The following is a 22,314-nucleotide window of genomic DNA, read 5'->3' as shown; positions in this document are numbered from 1 at the left end:
GTGGCGCTAGAAGTAGCACAATTACCCAGAAATATGAACAGAAAATTCAGATACTTGCATGAAGGGGAAGTTGCTTCAGGATCCATACATTTGAAATTCTGTATGCTCACCAAAAAGGTCGTTAAGGCTGCCTTCTGCGTGAATGCTGGGACCGTGAAATTTCAGACAGAAAACAATTAAACTACTGCCATAGTTCTGTGTGCATTTCTGGGTATGGTTTGCRTTTGCTTTTTTTCCCTTGGCTGCTTTCCTTATTATGGTGTCATTAGTCCACACCTCATTATATTCTCCTAGAGAGTACATTCCTCTTGCTTGTTAGGATGGTGAACGTGGTAATTTGCAGTGGTACAAAGTGCTGAAGGGGAGATAATCAGCTGGGTAAGTCATTGCTGGATGGGGGAGACTGACTTTCTGACTGGCTGTGCACAGCTCACTTATCTCACATTATTTAGGACACAGAATGCTGCAGTTAATGGAAAATGTAATAGAAAAACTCTAACTTACTTGCCTAGAAAAGAAAAAAGGTATGGCTGAATGATAAATACATGGGATATATTGTCTTCCACTAGTAAAAGCTGTAAATTGAGGGTCTTGGACTCTGTAGTGATGCCAGCAGAGAACAGTTCAACACAGTAGCCTGGATAAAATAGCACTATAGAGTGCAGCATTCTTTCTCATTTTTTTCCTCAAATAGCTCGCCCTGAATTGGTGTCAAGCTACAGACAATTTTTTTGCCACAATCAGACTTGAGTCTGGCTACCATGTGGCTTTTATTAATACTTTGTGATAAATGCTTGTAATGTCAGGTTGTTCTTTCCTAAGTAGTGTTTCCTCTTTGTCATAATTTTTTTCTCAGCTATCAATTGCAATCTGAATCCAAATGGGATAGATCATCCTGTCCCCACAGAAGGTATTAACCTGCAACTTGAAGGTGAAGGAGTTGAATCACCCTCTGTTAAGAACGCTTGTACGCCAAAAGGGCCCGAGTTGAAAGAGACACCCAAGAGACAAGTGGAGCCAGAAATATCTAAGGTAGGTTGAGCTGGATCCTTATTTGTTTCAGAGAGCCTTGAAGAATCCAAGCACTTTGAAATCCTTGTTCCTGCTTGAAAAGCATTTATCATTCTGATAAAAGCATGTAAAGGTACAAAAGTAATAGTCTGAGGGGAGTGGGTGTTACAGAAGGGAGGTATTGCAGTTGAGTTTTAGCACACACACATATCTTGGGTATTGCTTTTTTTTTTTTCTTAAGATAATAGAAATAATGGAAGCACTCTTTTTCTGGCATTGTGAAGACATTCATTTTCTGAATTACTTGAGTAACAACCAGAATGGGAATAGATTTGGGGCGTTTGGGATTTTTTGTTTGCTTTTTCTTTTCCTGGGGCAAAAAGGTTCTATGGATATATGTGTATGTGGATTTTTATATGGGTAACTGAGTTTAATAGGCTGTGCTAACTAATTTTAGGTAAAATAAATAAGGTCAGTTTTTCTGTATCTAGTGGGTCAGTGAATAGACATACTTCATATATGAATTCTTAGAGACAAAATGAAGTGTCTGTTCTCATTTGTAAGACGATACGAGTTCTGCTGTTTCTTGTTCATGCACAATAAACATGACTATGAAATGCAGGTGAATGTGTGTGCTCCAGCCATTCTGGGTATAGGACAATAATTTGTTATATTAGGTGTGTGTTTAACTAGAATGAAAAATAAGAGAATATAAAATATATTTTAGGCCAGATTCTATAAAAGCCCCGTCAATCCTTTTGACCTTGCAAGCCCTAAAAACACGCGTTTTGGGGGGAATTTCTGCAGAGGGGAAAATTGAGTTTTTACTGAATCTGACACTTTGAGAGTTAGTAGAGCAAATAAAATACGAGTGTCTTTTTTATTTAAAGGACAAAGAAAAAATGATGGATAGTATAACAATTATTTCAATGACTGAACAAATAAGAGTATTTCCTAGTCACCCATACAATAAATTTAGCAAATAAGATGCATACAGCTGTAGTGAATTTCACTTTTAGAATAAATTAGCATTAAATATTTTGAGCAGTAGCCTTAACAATAAGGATTTGATATGAATTCTCTATTCTGGTATTTATCTAAAATATCGAGTTATAAATGAGTGCAATTTCAACTCATTTCATCCCATCTTTAAGTCATTGAACTGGATCCAACTCAGGCTGGCATTGATCAAAATCAGTTCTACTCGTAGTCTATTTTATGGCTAACATCAAGCAAGTTACTGATTTCTCTTGAGCCCCTAAAGGGCAAGTTTGTGCTTAATGATTTGAATTTTCCCTTTGTTAACAAGGATACCAAATTTTGGCTGGACTTTGAGACAAAGCTCAGCTAATAATGTGTTTACCCAGTCTTTTGCAGACAAAGGTGAGCTGACCCTTCCCATGTTTCAACCTTGCAAGGTGCAAACCTGCTCTGTGTTGAAAGCTAGGGAAGTGTGTTAAGCTCGAGCAAACGTCGTTAGCTTGGGCATGAACTGCACTAAATGAAGCAATGGGGCTTCCATTTCGGCACAGACTCGCGTCTAGGTGACTTGGAGTGTAGGTAGATAAGGCTCATCTTTGCAAAAGTTTCATCCTGACAGTCGGAATCGAGTTATATTGGTGAGTTAATGTAATGGAGCCTGTGTTCCTACTGTCTGAGCTGTACCTGTTGGATTAATAAATGGAAAACCATTTCCAAGGCTGTGTATCAGGAGATGGGCAGGGAGAGAGGAGGGAGGAGAGAAGAGGAAGCGTAGGTCTCTGTGTAGTGGAATCAGCCATTAGATTCCTACATCTGATTGCAGTGGCCTTATTTAGAAAGAGTTGGGCATACTTCAAATTTAATGAACAACAACAAAACCCAGGCATTTTGCTTGATGGAATAAGCTTGGCATAATGGCATCAAGCTAATGAAGTGGATTGCTGCTTTTCATGCATGTGTTGCTGCCATGTTAGGTAACTTTTTTTTTTTTCCCCCTCTCCTTTTCTGTGTAGTATTAACTTGGTGGCATTTCTCATCTTGATTCATACATTATAGTGCTAGGTAGTCTGTCTTTTCTGGCTTGCTATACTATAAATTTCAAAATCGTGTTGCTTTATCCTCCAAAATGTGGATATAGAGTTGGGTTGGTAACTTGTGTGGTTTTAGGAGTTGAAGCAAGCCATTGTTATGAAACTTGATCCATACAATCATATCTGTCCAGTGGAAAGATGAGAGGGCTTAGAGGAAGGTATTATAAAAAAAACACTTGGGCAGATCCATTTGTTTTTTATTTCCTCATCGCTCAGTTGCTTAAAAAAAGGTTTCTTAGCAATCCTATGCATTCAAATAATATTAACACGTACCTCATATCCACAGTAGTGAGATTTATATGGCACACAGTAGTGCAATGTGTTAAATGCAATTCAGGATGCCTTATAGACCATTTTCTGTGCCCTCAGCCCTCTAATTTGTCTTCATTGGGACCAGTTCCAGCACTTCAAACTGGAGGCAGCCCTAAGGTTTTGCTGTTCAAAGGAACAAACGAAACCTCCTCCCTAGTGGAGGGTGTCCTTTTTCTGTCATCTGTTGTGGACTTGCAGAGCAGTAATAATCACTCATGCACTGCAGACTTAAACTTTCCTTTTATACAGCTCCTGTATTGAAAATAGGGGATACAAGCATTTGCTTCTAAATTTGGGATGCACTAGCAGAAAGTGCAGCGTGGGAGAAGCAGCACTCATTTAGAAGTTCCCGTTGAGTATGGTATTTAATTTTTAGAGACTGATAGAGATGGAATTTTAAAGGAAAATGGAATAATGACCTCAGTCTCCCCCAACCTCTTCTAAAGGAAGCTTATGATATGTAACAAATACGAGCAAGTCCAGAAAGAGACATAATTATTCATATCAGAACTGATGTGTACAGTCCAGTGAGACTGATAAAGTACAGGAGATAACAAATTAAGGAAATTAAGTAAGTGTAAAAATACTAAGCTTTTTTTGCCATTATTTCTATGTATGTAAAAAAGTGTGTGTATATATGTATGTGTACACACTCTTTTGGTTGGTAATTGATTTTTCAGTATTCACAGTACATTAAAAAAATTGTAGGTTGAGTGGATAGAGCATAAAGCTCTCTATTGAGAAAAATAGAGGATGATTTAGATATTTCTTTTCTTTAATTAGCACCTTCTGCATCTAACCTCTGTTGTGTGTGTATATTTACTGGAATTCTTTATTTCGTTAAGATGCTACTTCAGGTTCCTATGTCTAGCCTATTTTCTTTTAAATTTTTTAACAGAACTAGAGTTACAGAACTCTGCAACCCCAAATTTCCTGACTCATTGTATTTATCCAGAAATACTTATTTATGATACAGAAAGTTTTTCTATACTTCTGAAGTCCCATACTTCTGAGTTTTGGCTTGAACAGAAGACGACTTTCCTAACAAGGTCCAGAAAATCATTTGTCTTACAGAAATATTAACTTTATCGAGGCTTCCCACATATTACTCTCATAAAGCCCTGTTCAGTGTGTGCATGAGATCTGCTTCTGGCCTGTCACTTATTAAAAGAAGTGTATTCATTCAGGGAGTTTTGATTCTGACATAAGGTATGTATGTGTGATGACATGGCTTGCATTATGCAGTAGCAACATAGCAAATAATACAGTCGTTTTAGTGGCAGCCACTACAGCTGGACTTTTTTTCTTGTGTTAGTAATTGCAGTTTTATATCTGAGTCAGACAAATTAACACTCCTTTACAATGTTCATGAAAACTGTGAAAAGAAACTGGTAAATGAAGTGAGGTGTTTTTTCTTTGCTCTCTGTTGGAGTGCTTTATAAACAACAAAAAGTATAGTCTACTGGTGTAGTGTAGCTCATTAATTCTTTGGGTTGTGTTTCTTTGCTTTCTTAAAAAAAGTTTATATATATATATATATATATATATATATATAAAATATATATATATATATATATATATATATATATATAGTCTTCAAAGTGACATCAAACAATGCTGAAGGGCTGACTGAACTTAATAACAAGAGGATGAGAATTTATATTGGTTTACTGGGCCCAGTTCAATACTGATGGAGGTGGAAGCATCTGCTTTGGCTTCAAGAAGAGTTCTGCTCTCCCCTGGGAGTGGTTGGTGTATATGTTAAGAGTGTCTAAACAAATGTCCAAGGAGTGAGGCTTTTGAGTAATAAGGATATTATAAAATTGTTTTTAAAAAATATAAAAGTATTATTTTATCAACTATTTAAAAAAAAAAGATGTTCTGAAACTGTTCTCTAATGGAAGAACAGAAAACTTTTTTTTTTAAGGATTCTCTGGGTTTTTTTAATCAAGAGCTTTTGTTTCAAGGTGTTTTCTTTTTAATCAAGCTTATAAAATGGATGGGATGAGGAGGACTATCTGCCAAGCGGTGGTCCTGGCAATATGTAACATACACATTCACCATGGTAGCTGCTTGATATGTTCTGACTGATTGCTTTGATTTGTTTTTGTTTTAAATTGGTTGAGAAACACTATTGGCCATTGAGTTAGGTTGGGGCAATGCAGTTTTACCATTTTGGTTTGTTTCCCAGCTATCTTCCTCTTAAACTTTCTGGTGTCTGCAGAAAACCTGAACAAGAACCCAGATGCAACTGGCTGAGGTTAACAAACATTTTGCCTGGCAAAGTGAAGGTTCAGCAGAGCCCTGACTACTCCGTTCTACTTCTCTAGGCTTTGCTTTAACATGGTGCTGGGAGGGTGTTTGAATTGCAGACCTCTAAATGTATCCCAGTAGAGGTACAGACCCTGGATGGTGAAATGAGTATTTTACTGACAGAAAGTTTGCCTTTCTTAGTTACTTTTGTAGACTCTGGAGAAGTTGCAAATGGATCACCAGTGATCTAAAGGCACTACATGGAATACTGCTTGCTGATAGGAAGTAGGGTGTGTGCGTGTGTATGTGCGCATTTGTTTCTTCTTGGGTTGTAATAGTGAAGTAACACCATTTACTGCATTGGGTCTTTTACAGGACTAGCAAAGATAGCTACCAAATCTCGGTGTGCAGCATATCTGAAGAGGATTTAAAAATATTTGAGTTTGGTAAATGTTAATATTGACAGCTGACATATAGTTCAGGGCAATGTGCCTTCCTAATGCCTCATTTGGTAGCTATTAATAATACACAACAGTGATTTGGCTTCTCTCTTCATTTTCAGTAGTGCTTTTTCTTTCCTGTGTTGCACAGTTAGAAGTATGCATGTTGTCTTGCTTTCAAGTGTCTAAACTGAAGGGCTGAACTGCTTGATATGTCCATATGTTTTCCTCTGTGTTGCATTGAGTCTGAGCAGGCTAGTAGTAATCAGCTTAGATGCACATGTGTGTGCACACGCGCGTACACACACACTCTTTAACTAAATACAAATCATGACATTGAATTTATATGGCTTACAAAGGCAGTGTTTTAGGAAAGATTAATCTTCTCATCTGTGTGTAAATAAGTAATAAAATCTGGGTGGAGGAGGCAAACTTTTACATAGAAAAGCCAATGTCATCACGTTCACAGAAGCTTTCAATTTCTCCAGTTTGAAAACTTTTTTTTTTTTCTTTCAACAAAAGACTTAAGATTGCAATTCAATAATGGATTGCAACTTCAGGTAGATACAGTTACTGTATAAATCCCAGATGGTTGCTTATTTCTAAGACAAACATTTTAATGTTAAATCATGAGGTTAACAAAGAGTGAAATTTAGATGATCATGGGGGAGCTTCTTGCTTCTGTGTTCAGTCCCCCGTTTCTGTAGACAAGCACATCTTGTAATTCTGTTCCTTTTCAAAAGTAAGTAATGTTGCTTTCACTGCTTTTATGGGAAAGACATTTCAGACTCTTAACTTGTCCACTAATGAAACATATTCTTTCAGGTTTTGCCATTAGTTTTTAGCTGTGGCCGGCTTATCACTCATGATTGTGACCTCCATCTGATGTCTAAAGTTGCAAAAGCATGCAGTGAACTCTGCTGCTTCTGTTCTGAGCAGTGAAATAGAAATGCAGGGTGACCCTACATGTTTGAAGTGGCAGAGATTGTTTTATTTTTTTATCACTCTGAGGATTTTATTGGTGGGAGTGAAGTGCTAGAGTAACCCTACCTGCAGTGCAGAATATAGCTGCCTGTTTCAGAATTTGGATTGGAACTAGCCAGGAGAACAAGAAATGTCTTCTCTCTCTGTTTGAGTCTTATAAGTCAGGTTATTGTAGGAGGAGAAATGCCTGATAGAGTCTAAGTGTATTCTCCGTGTACCATATTTTCTCCTGTTGTTTTATCTTTCTTTTATCTTCTGCTCTTTTAATAAATAGTGTAATGCGATGACCCACATTTTTGTAGCGAGGTTTGTACATTCAGCACAAAAGATCCAGCATCTCCTATTCATCCGTGCCCTGACTGCGTACCTGGGGATTCTGAAATATCAGCCGCCCCAACAGGAACCACGTATTAAGCGAGAGATCTTGTCTGAGGTAGCTTGTTATGCCCTGCCCAGGGATGGTGAGGGGGAAAGAAGAGAGGCAAAAAACCATTATTCATTTGTCTCTCTTCCCTCCTCCCCCATCTCAAGATGGGATTATTCTCCTTATTGCTTCTCTTTTTTCTTAATTCTCACCACAGTAGGTCAAAATAACTAGTTCAGGCTAGTACTTAGCTCTTTAGATGGCTGTAAGTAGGATGGATTGTTTACCCATAGAGGGCACGACAGCTATTGGCCTTACAAACTATTTAAAGGGATCCTTTATAAAATTCATCTGTACAAGCTAGTCCTGTCACTACATAAACATAACTTCCTCTTCTGTGAACTTCAGTCCATCAAGTGGTACTAGAAAGAGAAATTCCCCTGTTTGCCAGGCCTTTTAGAATAGGATTTTTATGAAGAAAGTCAACAATGAAAACACTTTCAGTGCCTGCATGTGCACAGTACACGCGTGTGAAGGAAGGCAAGGTGTTGGCCCATGGGCAATGGTGTGGTTGCTGATCCTGACCGCTGCATTGTGCTCGGTGCTGCACAAGCACGGAACCAAACGGTGGTTCCTGCCCCGAGGAGTCAATGCAGCCCTTGTATATGATAGGAACAACATATGGTTACAAAGAGACCGCTGACGGAGCATAAGGAGGGAAATGCAGGCTGTAGTGGCTCCTATTGTCCTGTGAAAGCCATCAAAGTGAAATTTGTCGTCTTTCCCATTGTGCTACTGTGAAGAGGAGCAGCAATTGCAGTATGTGTTAGCAAACATAAGCAGTAAAAAGCAGCGGTAGTACTCCAGAAATAAATGGGATGTATATTTATTTATATAATACTATAGGCTCAGGTAGACAAAGACACATTTTTTTAAAAGAGCATCCTCTCTTCAGGGAAAAAAGAAATAGATATAAAAAGTTGGAGCGGCTTTTAGAGGAGAAAGCAATTCCATACAGTGTGCAGATGAACAATGTACTTACAGCCAGTTCTGCTGCTCACATCATTCTGAAGCTGCTCAGCAAAGCCATCCAGAAATTTTGCTTTCACTTTGAAGCTACTTTATTAGGGGTTCACAGTTATTGCTTTAAAAATAAATCAGTATTTTAATGACACAGCTGCCTTGATGGGGAAGAAAAAGTTTAGAATCTCCTTTAAAGAAAATTCTGATTAGAGGGATTAGAAAATGTGTTATAGAACCAATTTAGCATTTAAAATAGAAAAGCAGTTTAATGCTTCACTTCTGGCCTTGCAGGTTCTGCAAATAGTGCATCTCATCTAGTTTATAACAATAATGTCATTAATCTGCCACGTGTGTTCACTGGACACTTCTGACAAAACTGATAAGCAGTTGCTCTAGTCTCCCTTTCTCTCTACAAGTTCTATTTTAAAAAGTGACATAATTGCTTAGCACTACAAGTCAAGTGTATTACAATTACAGAAGGAGTGCGTGAATGTAATAGTCTTGATAAATGTCTGAAGGGCATTTCATACACTGTCAACTTGTCAAGCTTTCACTCAGTGCAGAGGTGCGCTAAGGAAGGAAGTGATTTCATTAAGAGAGTCTGGAAGAAGTTGGTTTGGGGCAGAATGGAGCCTCTCCCATCCTCAGTTGCAGTAGGTGGGATTCAGCTTGCTGATTAGGGCAACTTAATTTAAGTGTCTGTGTGTAAGCTAGGTGTGTCTGAACTGTTATATTTGCGAGAGAGCTAGTAAACATACTCAGCAGTGTGTAGGGAGAGATTAGACTCACTGAACTTGAGGTGAGCAACAGCCAGCTGAATCTGTCTAGGCTTTATGAACTGTATTTACACCTGAATTTAAGTGTACTTATCTTGGATCGAATTCTGTCATATGCCTCACTACCTAACCAGTGTTTTTGTTTGGTTTTGAAATGATTATTAATATCTAATGGAGGCAAAATCGTGCTCTAAAAGATAGTATTTCAGAAACCATACTTAAATTCAAAAATTTTATTTTGAACACTTAGGATAGACTAGGTCCATGTATAAGTGTGTGCTCAGTATGTCCTTCTAGCAAGTAAATATTGCTTAATCTGAAAAAGGTCTGTTCTTTGGATTGAAAGGAAAAAATTGGAACGGTTTTTTCTTTGTTTTTGTTTTTTCCTCCCTTTTAATTGGTGTTGGACTTTAGAAACCTGTTGCTCTTCACTGGAAGTGAAGTTCTTGATCTGTGGCTTAGTTTTTCCAAGAAGATAGAAGAAGGGTGATAATTAGGACTAGTTAAAACTTGTTTCTGTAGAAAACTGAGATTGGGAATAAAACAAATCAAATTTGCTATCAAAATTTTCTTTTCCATGTGTTTCTGCGTCAAATTGATTATCCAAAAACTCTTCAGTGTGTGCCTGAAAACTGAAAAGCACTGACTGGGCCAGGTTGCCTGTGAGACTAAGAAGTGTTGCAGTGTGTTTGCTTCATGTTCCCATTCTCCACTGGACAGAGTGTCCAGCTGGGCCGTGCCTTCCATGGTGGGTGATGGTGATGACCTCTGCTGGTGCTTTGTCTGCTGTGCGTCCAATTGAAACAGGGGTTGGGGTATGATAATGTTTTACCATAGCTCCCCAAAAGCACAATGGAGTTTGAAAATGCTTATTAGCATGTGTGCTCGTCTTCAAATCAGTATTAATTATTGATGAATAGCGTAGATGGGATTTTTCCATTTTCTTAAGGACTTTCCTCTGGGGAGGATTTTGGAGACCTTCGGTGCTTCGTATGTATCTTGCCTTCTATTTAGGTTGGAAGTATTTGGTATATGGGGACTGTCCTTACTAGAGTGCTCATCGTGCTGAGCTCTGAGGAATATCTTATCTCACTTTTGGCCTCTAGTTACTGCAAAAATGCCAATAACAAAGGCCTCTGAAATGAAGGAGGCTTTTGTAATATGCCTTAATTTCACATTTTGCAAATACTAGTCCTTTTGGCTATTTCTGAATGTGGACTTAAGTCAGAACCATTCCTGTTTCAGCTCTACTCCGCAGTCAGATGCAGATTACTGCGTAGCTGAAGTGCCACTGCAGGGAGCAGGAGAAGAACTTCCAAAAGTTAAAGCAGACAGTTTCTATGAGGTTGTGTATTATCAGTGGGGCAAGCAGAAGTCAGGGAGAATGTCATGGTTAATGAGAGACAGTTCTCCCCTTTGCTGCTTCAATTTTTTGACCAAGTGATTTGTAAGTATTAGTGTGGGATTCCTGTGCCCTAGGGCCATTGAGTGGCCCTGGATGTAACCTGGATGTAGTGATTCAGCCTGGGAGTGGTCTTAACATGCCTCCTTCCTACTTCAGCTGTTTTGGGTCAGTGCTTCAAGTTATGTTGACAGGAGTGCCTTTATTTTGTCATCTGAGCGTTTTCAAGGTTAGTTCCAAAATGAAGAATGATACCAAAGTATGCTAGACTCTTAAATTTAAAGAAGTGTCATAAGTTTGTAGTAGGAGAGCAGAGAGAAGGAGGAAGCAGTGCAACAGTCTGTTTTTTGAATTTTGAGAGGTGATAATTTTAGTGCGCAGTTGAGGCGTTCAGCACTTGGGAAAGACAAATGCTGTGAATGATCTCACACAGGATCAAACATCACAAGTCATTTCTCTTTAAGAGCTAAGGGATCTGAATCCAATTCCTTCAACAAATCTCATGGTTTAGGAAGTAAATAGAGATTACCTTTTGTTTTCTGGCCATTTACTTATTTTACCTTTGACCTGTCTCTGGCTCTGTGTATATATATCCATGCAAATTCGTGATGAGTTCCATTCTCTTCAATATGCCAACTGTTGTTTTTGGTCTGCCAGCTCAGTAAGAACCTACTCACTGACACATGGCCCACCAGTGTAGTCTTCGCCTCACCTGCCAAATTGATCCTGTTTTCCCCTAGTGCTTGTACCTTTTCTGCTCATCTATCTTGCTATGGAGAACAAGGAGTGGGAGTGCACTGGGAGAGGATCTAGTGTGGAATTGCAGCAGCAGCGCTATAGGCAGGGTGGGCTGAAGGAATGAGTGACAACTGAAGAAACGGATGCATTTAAGGAGGCTTACTCAGAGAAAGGCCATGTGTTTATACTTAGAGAGGAAAAGCCAAAAGAGAGTGACATTTTAAAGGGAAGAACAGAGGATGGGATGAGAAAGTTCAGGAGATGACAAGTGGGGTTTGCAGGGCTACAGGAGTGTTAAAACATTTCCACACTGATTTAGACCAGTATTATAAGCGGTCCTTTGCATAGTCAGCCCCTCTTCCTTCAGTGATTATAAAACAAGATGAGATCCATCTGCATGGCAGTGTCCTGTTATCAGTGATAATAATAAAGCTGTCACTGGTATTTCAGACAGTTGCTCCTTAATTGTAATGACCAGAATCTTACTTTCCTTCTCTAGGCATCTGCACAAAGAGTTCGCTAGAGTCCTTAGCCATGCCCAGTTTTGAAGAGTGATGCAGTATTCACTCTGCTTTGCAAACCATTGCCCAAAATGGGAGATGCTGATCCTAGCCTTGTGATGCAGCATTACGAGAGCTGCCTATGCCTGATTCTGGTTGAATAACCAGCAGCTTCTGCTCGGGGCTTCCCACCAATCTGACTGTGGGTATGCAGCAGGGAAAGCTCAGCATGTGTTTCAGGAGACAGCTGTGCCCATCTTAGGCCCTACAGGGGCTAACAGAAGCGATCCTGCTCCTTGCCCCCTCAAGAGTTGCAACAGTGGAAACTGTAGCAGTGTGCAGCCTGGAGTGTTGGGGAGGCAGAGCAAGGCCACCCTTTTGAGTGTCCTCACAACATAACCTTCACACTTCCCGCTTATCCAGGGATCAGCCACGCACCTGCTAGCAGTCATTAACACCTCCTGAAGTGACAATTCTGCTAGTTCCGTTATCCCCTAATTCCTCACCCACAGTTCGTAGTTATTACTGGTAGGGGCTGTTCTCAGAAAATATATTTGGGAGAATGAATTCTTCTAACTTTATCAGTGTCTAGGAATGAATACTGTGATGATACATCAAGCTGCACTTCTAGAGTTAAATGTGTCCTTGACATGCATATCTAAGAATACAAAACCTTCAGCTCTGAACAAGGTAGGGTTACGGCACATCTTGAGGCCTTTTTTCCATCCTTAACATACAGTGTCTTATAAGTGGGTATTATGTTCTGCCTCTTTTTCTTTTTTCTCTAATGTTTGTAAGTGCATCCATCAACTACTGATGACTTAGCTGACCTAGACACCCTCTATTTCTTTGACTTTTTTTCTTGTTTTAAACAAAAGCATGACARTAGAGTCTGTATCTAATGGTTTTAGAACTGCTATTAATTCATCTTTCATTCAAGGCTGACTGCTTTCAGTCTTAGCAATACACTTCAGATTGTCAAGGATTTCGTGAATGTTTTCATTATGAAAAGGTAGATATGACTGAACTTGAGCATACCTAAGCTGGTGTATAGTCTTTTATCTAAATACAGTTTGTGCATAGGTTTGAAGATGTATTTTAACTAATCAATATACTTGATTAATTTAAAAACTTTTTTTGAACATAAAGACCATTACAATTGTGTATTCTGCTTCACATAAAAGACTGTCTCAAACTTATTTATGTTCTGGTGACTCAGACTTTTTGCTTTTTATACAGGTTTGTCCTGAAGAAAAAATAGTTTTAATGACAACATTTTACCATTACATGTTGGTTTGTGAAGTTTGTATACTCGATAAGGAAAATAGCGTTATTTCATGTGCAGAGCTTTCCTGATACCTTTATTGTTGACTGTAGGAGAGTTTTAAACTGAAGTGGTTGTTTAGGTTCACATRTATTGAACTGTCAATACTGTTCCTGTAGAGAAGGCTACTTCATGGCTTGCAAACTATGGTTTGTTATGCAGAGTGACTGGTAGCTGAATGGTTATTCAGAAAGTTGTTTTGCCAAATGACTGTCAGCTTAGCTTTTCATACATGTTTTTTCATGTCCCCTTTGTCTCTGGGGACATAATACAGTATGTCAAGGTTTTAATTTTTAAATAGTATTTTTGAAGGAGTAAAAAACTGTGCCAAATGACTGAGATGTTCATATCAGGTGAGTGTTCAGAATATTGATAATCTCAAATTCAGATGAAATTCAGTTAGCTGTATATGTGCATTAAAACATGTTGCCATCCCCACTCCCCCTGGTTTCCAGGTTCCAAAGGACTTAAAAATACTGATACTGGCCAAAAAAAAGAATAATTGAGAAGGGAGCTGTTTCAACTTTTGATTCTAAAAAGAATGCTATAGAATGCAGTCAGGTTAAATGAGTAGGCCTGGCAGCCACCCCCCAAAAAAAGTACAGAGTGCATCCTATTGCTGTGCTCTATAATATTTTATGCAAATTGCTAGTGATTCTAAAAATGCAAAATAAAAACAGATGAAACTGGACTTGAAAACAAAGTTAGCTCTTCTATGCATTGCACAATAATGTCAAATAAGATCAGGTAATTGCTGATGACTCTTATTTAACTCTATTGTGTGATCATCTTCCTCTTCCTCCCACACACCCCRGTTTCCTCCCTGCCCTGGGGAGGGAGGAGGGCTAATTTTTTATTCTGTGTGGATTCTGGTTTTGCTCTGTTTTCAGAGTTAATGCCAACAAACCTGGTTCGCTTCTGGTCCTTACAGAGATTCATACCAGTACGCCTGGGGGGAGAGGGGGCAGGATGGGGTGGGACTGCCAGTGTCTCCCAACTAAACCAACCTAATACTAATATTTCACTAAATGAGGTGTTCCTCCTGTAGCAGTTGCAGTCCCCAGTGCTTGCTTTCTCTCATCTTACTGAGCTGACTGCTCTGTTCTTTGACTTCAGTGAGCTGATGATGAATTTATCAGCCACCTGAATTGCCTCACTCTGGCCTCTGTTAGTGGTGTAATACCCAACAGTAGTTGGTCAAGAGCACCCAGTGAGAACTGTCCTATGTGGCAGCATTTCCTTGTTAATTTGACTTATCTTAATCASCTAGCCATGCTGTCAGCAGCTATAGAGAGTGTTGCTCTGCTGGTTTTGCTGCTGGGAGAAATGCCTATGGAACCAGTCTAAATAGACTAGAGGGAAGACTAAATCAGGTTAAAAAGAGAAATTTAAGGAAGGTATCAATCTGAAAGAATAACAACTTTGTTAACCAAATGTTTTCTGATTTTACACCACTTCACCAAACACTTCTAATGTACTAGTGTATAAAAGATGAGATTCAGGTGCTCTTATAAGGCAGGTGATTGCAAATGTTCTTTCTTCAGAGAAGTATAGCAGGTCCTCTGCATCCAAGGCCATAATCAAATAAACATGGGGAACTACATGAATTACATGAGCACGGAGAATGGGAAGCAGTGAAATCCTACATAGCCTAACATATATGACTGARCTCAAAGGATCAAAAGACAAAGCTGATGGAAACATAGACTACAGGGTGGATGACAGAGGTCGAGCAAAGCGATAGAGCATGGGCAGCAAGAGGGAAYTGGACTGCAGAGGATGAAATATGGTGTAATGGAAAAATAATTTCTAGGATGGATCTGAATATCCCATTGTATTTACATATCTGAGAACTGAGGAAAAAACAGAAAATTGTTTCTGAGGCAATCAAATAGACTAAAAGAGTAAAACTCTGCACTGATCCAAGCAAATAGGGCAGTAAAACTTGGTGAAACTTGAAACTTTCCTAGCTATTAGAAAATTCTTTTCATAATTTTATTTTATTAATGGATATTAATTTGCCATGTGTATAAACAAGATTGACTATAACCTTTCCCTTAGTAAAAGTCATATCAATTGTCTGTCTTTTATTCCTGTTCTAAATTGATTGAGGAAAATTATTGTATAAAACCAGTATATTGAGTTTCACTGACCTTTGGAATCGGGATGAAATATAAAGATGTAACTGAGCTTTAGATGTGTTATTGATGTTTTAATCAGTGAAAATCAGTGAAACAGCACAAAGCAAAAACTTTGTGAATGTTTCCTCTCTGTTTTAACTTTTAAAATTAATAGATTATTACAAGTGCTTCTTATGTTAGCAAGTTGAAGGCCTTTAGTACCAGTGAACTGTGACTATTCTGTTAAAAAGTTATTTAATTTTTTATCTTCATATATATATATATATATATATATAAACTTGTTCTTGTGTTGTAACACAAATGTTACATAGTAACTAATTGCAATAGTGCTAGGAAGTACTTTCAAACTTTGTGGCTTATAGTTTGGTGCATTGCCACTGTATAGTATGCCTGAGTTTAGAAGTGATCAAGATATTATATATGATAATAAAGGATATTATAAAGGATATTTCTGATCATATTAGCTAAGAGAATAGCATCAGAACCATTTTCAGATATTGATAATAATTCCTTTTTGTGTCTCAGGGACCAGCCTTTTCTCATGTTTCTCACGTGTAATAATTTTGTGCAGTGAAATAATAAAATGTTATTCATGTGATACTTCTGTGTAGTAAAATAAGGTTGTAGTACTGTGTTCAAAGAAAGAAAACAGAAGTAGGAGACAAGTGAGGAAGAAACCCACATCTCCATATAATCTCCTTTATGAGAACATAGAAAGATATTTCGTCTCATTAAGTATCCCTTGAAGCTCTCAGTAGTCTTGCGGTAAATACATCTCATCTAGGGACTGTTCAAAAGCAGTTGACTTCAATGGAAAATTCTTGTTGACTCGGTAGGTTTTGGAAACATGTCTTCATAAGGTACTGCTAATAAAATGTTAATTGATAATTGTAAAATGGTAGCATAGTTGCTGTTCTTCTCTGTGTAAGAGGGAAGAGTATATTAATGTGGAAAGCTTCAAAGAAAGTATGAAATGGGAAAGAAATGGAAAGATGGTGGGGACTGACTGCTAAAACTGTGCTGYTGCGTCTTGGAGGGAGTGGGATGCCTCGAGAGCCACCGGTGCGAGGATGGGTTAAATGGCATTGAAGAGGCAGGGCAAGTGAGAGACAACATGACAAATATTATACATCACTGGGGAGAAAGTTGCATTCCTTAAAAGCTAGGTTATCTGGAAGCCATGTGCAGTGCCTTGCCAAACTGTTTGCGTCTGTCAAAATGCAACCTGTCAGTAGATGGTGCTCTTTATATCAGCTATCTGCTTATGCTCCCAATGCTTGGATGTATTTACATGTAAAAGGCCTGGTAACATTCCTTAACAGTTAATTTCTCTTATTTCTGATGTCTAGAAGGTTAGAAAACTTGGGGACTTTGGAGGGAATGCCAAAAAAAAAAAAAAAAAAAAAAAGTTTTGCCTATTTTTCTTTTAAACTTTTTTTTTTTTTTTTTTTTTTTTTTTTTTAAGGACTACTTTTGCTTGTGAACGTGTATTGGTTTGAACTTGGACAAATTCAGAAGCTTCCAGTGTAAAAACCTTGAACAAACATTGAGTAGTGGAGAATATATAGTAGACTAATTCAGTTTTGCAGCTGACCTGGGAGGCACTGCAATAATGTAGCCTAAAATAAAGCTGCAAAGTGGATTTGGCAAGTCATCTGCAGTTTTAAAGTTTTTCTTTTGCATATCAACATTGCAGATTTACCTGATCTTTCTGGCTAGATAGGGATTAGTTTATTTTTAAATGTGATGCTGCTTAGAAAGAACTTAAATAAATCAATAGAGCTGTGAGTTTCACATGGAGTCATTTGTTCATCTGTGGTTGGATGGATATAAAAAGCAGGGGGGAAATAAAGATGTCCTTATACATGTGGTTGAAGTGTTACTGGACCTGCTTGCATTTTTCATTAGTTTTTCAGAAAATTTGCCAGCTCTGGAGGAAAAAAGTTAAATGTGTTAATTGTGAGGAGAAAAAAAAAAATCAATTGCCAGACATGGTTGGTTGAAACCAAAGCCCTGATCAGGAAAGCAGAATGACATTGCAGATGTAAAGTGAAATTTGACATGCTTAAAGTTACATGTGTCTTTATGCAGTGGTGTGTGTATAGAGCATTGTCTGCTTAATCAAGAGTTTAGATTCTGTCTCACATAATCATTTAACTTCTGTCTGCCCTTCTTTCGCATCCATCTTCTTAAGACCTAAGTTCCTTATGCTGCGTTGGGTTGACGCAATGTTTGAGCTGGATTTACAACTGGTACCTGGAACCAAAGATCTAAATCTTCACTTGACCATCATTCCTCTTGTGCTTAGACTTCCCTTGGTGCCAGGGTGTTCCTGGGGAAGTCCTGTTTTCCTATGGATGGCCTGATCTGGGAGTTCAAAGCACGGCAATGATAGTAATCTTCCTCCCTCTTCCCCCCCCCTTCCCCCCAAGTCCCATAGATGTGGGCTCTAGAGCTCCAAATCTTTGGGCTTTTGAGCAAAGATGGTGCTGCTGGCACATCTTTCTGTTTTCTTTTAAAATATGGACCTTTCTTTTGCTTCTGAGTTTATTTACATCACTACAAGAAGAGGTGCCTCCTGTGAGCAAGAAAAGAGGCCTTGCTTTGGCCTGTGTTGGCCCTGATGTGAATATAGGGCTTGCACTCTGCCACTTTCTTTGTATTTTCCTGTTAGCTAACTTAGGCTGCTTCCTAGGCAGGAGGGGCTGGCCTTCACGAATCTGAGTTTGAGGTGCTTTGCTTTCCCTAATAAATGGGATAAAAAGCGCATTGTAATGCTTAAGCTCCCTGCACCTTCATAGAGGTGATAAAAGAATTAAAAGAACTTCTCTTATTAGGGAATAAACACTGTTTTTTTCAACAGTAATTAGCAAGAAACTAAATTGAGGTCAAAAGTGCCCTGAATATTTTGAAAAATAAATATCTAGAAGGCAGGTATGCTACTTAAGTTGATAAATCCATTATGACCTTCTACACAGGCACTGCAGCGCTCTTGCATGAGTCAGACAGCCGCAGTAATCTGCCTCTTCCACCAACGTTTGCCTTTTCCCCCTCCCCTTTGCTGGAAGTGAGAGCAATGTCACGCTAGGAAACAAGAGGTTGACCTGTTGTTGAGGCTTGGGGGCCTTTTTTTATTTCTACTCAGGTACATGCCTGGCCTATAACAGTTCTGCTCAAAATAGATTTGGCTTGAGAGAATGTAGTTAAGAGTCAACTGGCAAAGATATCCAAAAAATTTTGATTGCTGTTGGGGTATAAAATGCCTTGGCTGCTACACTTGCCTTCTGCATATGAATGAGCCTATCTATAAAGACTGGAAGTTGGCATAGAAAGGTTATACTACTTCATACAGTACAATCCTCTTAATTGGCACATCTGCTGGAAACAAAGGTGTCAAAAATGTGATTCACTTGGAAGGAGTAAACCTTGCAAGAAAGCAACCTGTCATTATTTAATAGGGATTAAGATCCTCTCAGGATGTTAAATGTTCTCCTAGTACAAATGTGCTGTTGTTGAGCTAATGACAGAATTAGCCTCATACCTGCTAGCACTGAAACAACAATTTGCTTTATTGCTCTTCTCATCCAGAAATGCTTCGCTGTGTATGTCTTCAAGATCAAAAAATGGACTTGTGTCCTTCACCTCTGACATACAGCAGCTATTAAAAACAATACAAGCTACTTCCCAAAGTCGAGGATGTGAGATGCAGAATATTTTCTCCAAAGAATACTGTAATTAGAAATAGAAGGATTCAGATGTGGCCTATGATGGACAGATTTGTTATGTCAGAGTAACTTCACCAGTAAATCCAAAAACCACACATCCCACACTGACCCTAGGTGAATGTTTCTAAGATAGACTTAGCCTGTGTTTGTAGAACTTTTTGCCTAGCTGTTCTCATTTCAAAGCAGCCTATTTTGCAATTCTTATTGCTAACTATTGCTTGTTGAGCCACTTTTGAAAGAATCCAATTAAATGAGTAAAGAATTACCGATGAGGCATCACCAGATGTGTTTGCCTGTGGCAAACAGTCAGAGGCATTCTGGTGATCAGCAAAACAAATACAGGCTGACCAACTTCCTTTAACTCTTATTACTGAATTACCAAGTATTAAATCAAAAGTTTGTAGTGTTCTTCAGACCTTACCATGTTTAGCTCTCTTTTGCTCCTTATTGTTCAGTAGTTAAAGTGCAACAATATTTCAGTGTAATATTAGTATTTTCCAACAAATTTAAAATTTCTTCCAGTCTAGCCTGGTCAGTGGATTTTGTTGCTGCTCTAGGCTGTGTTCTAGCAAAATTCTTGTATATCATTGTCTTTATGTGAGGAATTCCAAGAAAAGAAGTGGACCTACTTATATACCTGGAGTCAATCCTGTTTGTACATATTTTAATGGAGCTACTGACAAGCAGTCTCTGTTTAGTTGCATCTTAAATGTAACTGTCTAGGATGCAACTTGTTAAGGTGCCCGAATTGGTTTAAAAAAAAAAAAGGTAATAAATACTCCTTTGTGACTGTCAATTTTGTAGTATAGGTGGGGTTTGGGTGGTGTTATTCTTGGTGTGTGTTTTTTTTGTTTGTTTGTTTGTTTGTTTTCAGTTGCCATGACTGTGTTTCTCGGTTCAGGATGCAGTGTTGAAAAAGGGGGGCTTCTTTTCATCACTGTCTTAGCGGTTAGGTACACTCCAGTTCAGCTGCTTATTCCTGTCTGAATGGATTTGAACCTACAACTTAAACCAAGGTGAGGCACTCCTCTGTGCCTGTTACCAGTGTGAATGGAGTATTCTGGGGATAAAGACTCATGCTATGAAGCTGATTCATATTGGGTTAAATATCTAGTCCATAAGACTGGAGAAAAGTTGAGCTAGCTTGCTAACTATGGGTGCCACCTCCGGGGTGAATGCCTCAAGTTTCCATTCTTGCTGTAGTGGGTGATTATGTGCAATAAAGAACATGTGCTTATATATGCTCATAATAAAGTTTAGTTAATTATTTGATGTTGTTAGTACTTTGCTCTTCATTGCAATTCATTCTGTTTCTTCTTTGGTTCAAGTAGCAGTAACAAGTATGCTGGAGAAGTTCGAAGAGGAACCTTTTCTCTTTGTGGTTGCACAAGCATGCTTACGGGGCGCTGGCTGTGTGAACAACTGTTATCCCTTCTCCAGATTTATGCAGTGTCCTGAGTAGGATTCTGTATATAAAAGTAGGAGAAATTGTGCTTATTTTATGAAGACTGCAGTCTGTGATACAAGGCATTGGTTGTTAGAGCCCTGTTTTGGACAGGGACTGTGTGGTTTGAATTGCCACAGGTAGAGAAGGGGAATCAAACCCACATCAGTGAAGAAGTTTCTTGCATAAGTAGAAACTCCTACCTGACAGAGCAGCTCTCTTCCTCTGCTTTCTCTTGCAAATATCCAAAAGCAAATACTCAATTTTTGGATTGAAAGGAGTTTCTGTACTGAGTGAAATGGATCTTTAGTTTGGAAAGATAAAAATGCACAGTGTTTTTAAATTAAGTGAACTCTAAAACATTACACTCTTTGCTTTGAATTTGGCTGTCAAACCAAAAATTGATTGTCCTCCTGGTCCTACTTGTGATCTTATTTTAAGCGCTGTTGGTCTGTCTGTCCCAGTAGTGGTTTTCAGGGCTTTGATAGCAATTAGCATGATGCCTGGCAAGTTTCTTGACAATGCTGAAGAATACTTAGTCTTCACCTTTCTCCTCCTGACACTTCAGTTCTTCATAGTTTGCTGATAATGCCACTAAAATTTATCTCAACACCAGCATCTGCCAGTCATTATTCTTGCCTTCAGAGTGTAATATCTCATTGAATGAGAATACTTCCACCAAAATGTGTCATCTTATTTATTTCTGCTTTTGGTGTGGATGCTGCCTGTATCACAATCAGGATAATGCCCAGTGACACTTTATTTGACAACACAACTTATCCTTTCCTGTTGACAGTTATGCTTGTGACAGCCTTTTAACTAGTTAAATCCCTCTAATACTCTCTTGTTTTTCAGGTCAATCCTGTTGTTTTTCATCATTTGTTTCATTTTTTTCCCCCCATACAGACTGTTTATAACACACTCAAGTTGGAGGCACAAGTAGAGAAGGTAGTGGATTGGATCAATCCAGGTGTTGCTTGAAAACTAGATAAGACCTGTCTTCTGGCTCATCAGTCTTTGAGCAGGGGGTGGTGTTATGTTGATGTAGAGCCCTGGTGTAGAAGTTACTCTTGCACAGGGCTGGCTCTGCTCAGATGTCCTCAGCTCAGGTCACCATTTCCATCTGTCCTGCCTCCTTCCTCCTGCAAGGTCAGAAGAGCATCCCCGTTTGTTCAGTGACTGGAATGAGGGGGCCATGATCTCTCTGTGCGTCCATTTTGCATCTCTCCTTGAACTGCAGGTGTGTTTGAGGTAGCTCAGAGTCACTGAGGCCTGCGGTTCTGCTGGAGCCTTGGATGCCTTGTCTGGAGTTCATTATGCTTTTGCAGACACGGCAAGCTGGCTGCACAGAGTTACTTCTCTTAACCTATATATTTTGAGAATGTGGATTTAGGCGAACCAGAAGGCATTATGGCTCTACTCAGACTCTTCTACCAGCCAGTGATGAGAAGTGACTCCCTTTTATACGTATAGGTAACCGACCTTGTCTTTTGTGGGACACCACATGTGGACCCTGACGGCAGGCAGTGTGGTGTGGCCCTGTGCCAGCGTCCCAGGCCAGGGAAGGAGAGAACACTTGTGGGACTGTGCCGGGCATGTCCAAGGTGGGGAAGGGCTGCGGTGCAGTTTGGGTGCCACGGTTTGGGTGGCACACTTTTGAGCATCAGCCTGTGATAACAGATATGAGCTCCCTGGCGGCTGCACAGCCTCCAGTTCATGCTCTTGTGTCACTGTATGACTCCCTCTGCCGTGCTCAGGGCGTCATGGGTTAGGCCAAGCAGCTGCATTTTGCACATTGCTACGTG

The 22,314-nt window shown here is 39.1% G+C and overlaps 1 protein-coding gene across 1 annotated transcript in view; it reads left to right on the top strand.

Annotated features, from left to right (window-relative positions):
- Positions 1–320: 320 nt before the first annotated feature.
- The window catches only part of SAMD12 (sterile alpha motif domain containing 12), a 150,156-nt gene continuing 128,162 nt past the window's right edge, over positions 321–22,314 (top strand). The window contains exons 1-2 of the mRNA XM_026055706.1: positions 321–332; positions 826–1,032. Of these exons, the coding sequence (XP_025911491.1) occupies positions 321–332; positions 826–1,032 (219 nt within the window). The remainder of the gene's footprint in view (positions 333–825; positions 1,033–22,314) is intronic.

The sequence above is a fragment of the Apteryx rowi genome, unplaced genomic scaffold (assembly GCF_003343035.1).
Source record: "Apteryx rowi isolate R43461 unplaced genomic scaffold, aptRow1 scaffold_125, whole genome shotgun sequence".
NCBI classification, from domain to species: domain Eukaryota; kingdom Metazoa; phylum Chordata; class Aves; order Apterygiformes; family Apterygidae; genus Apteryx; species Apteryx rowi.
The sequence above is the reverse complement of the archived record's forward strand: the minus strand, read 5'-3'. Positions and strand labels throughout refer to the sequence as shown.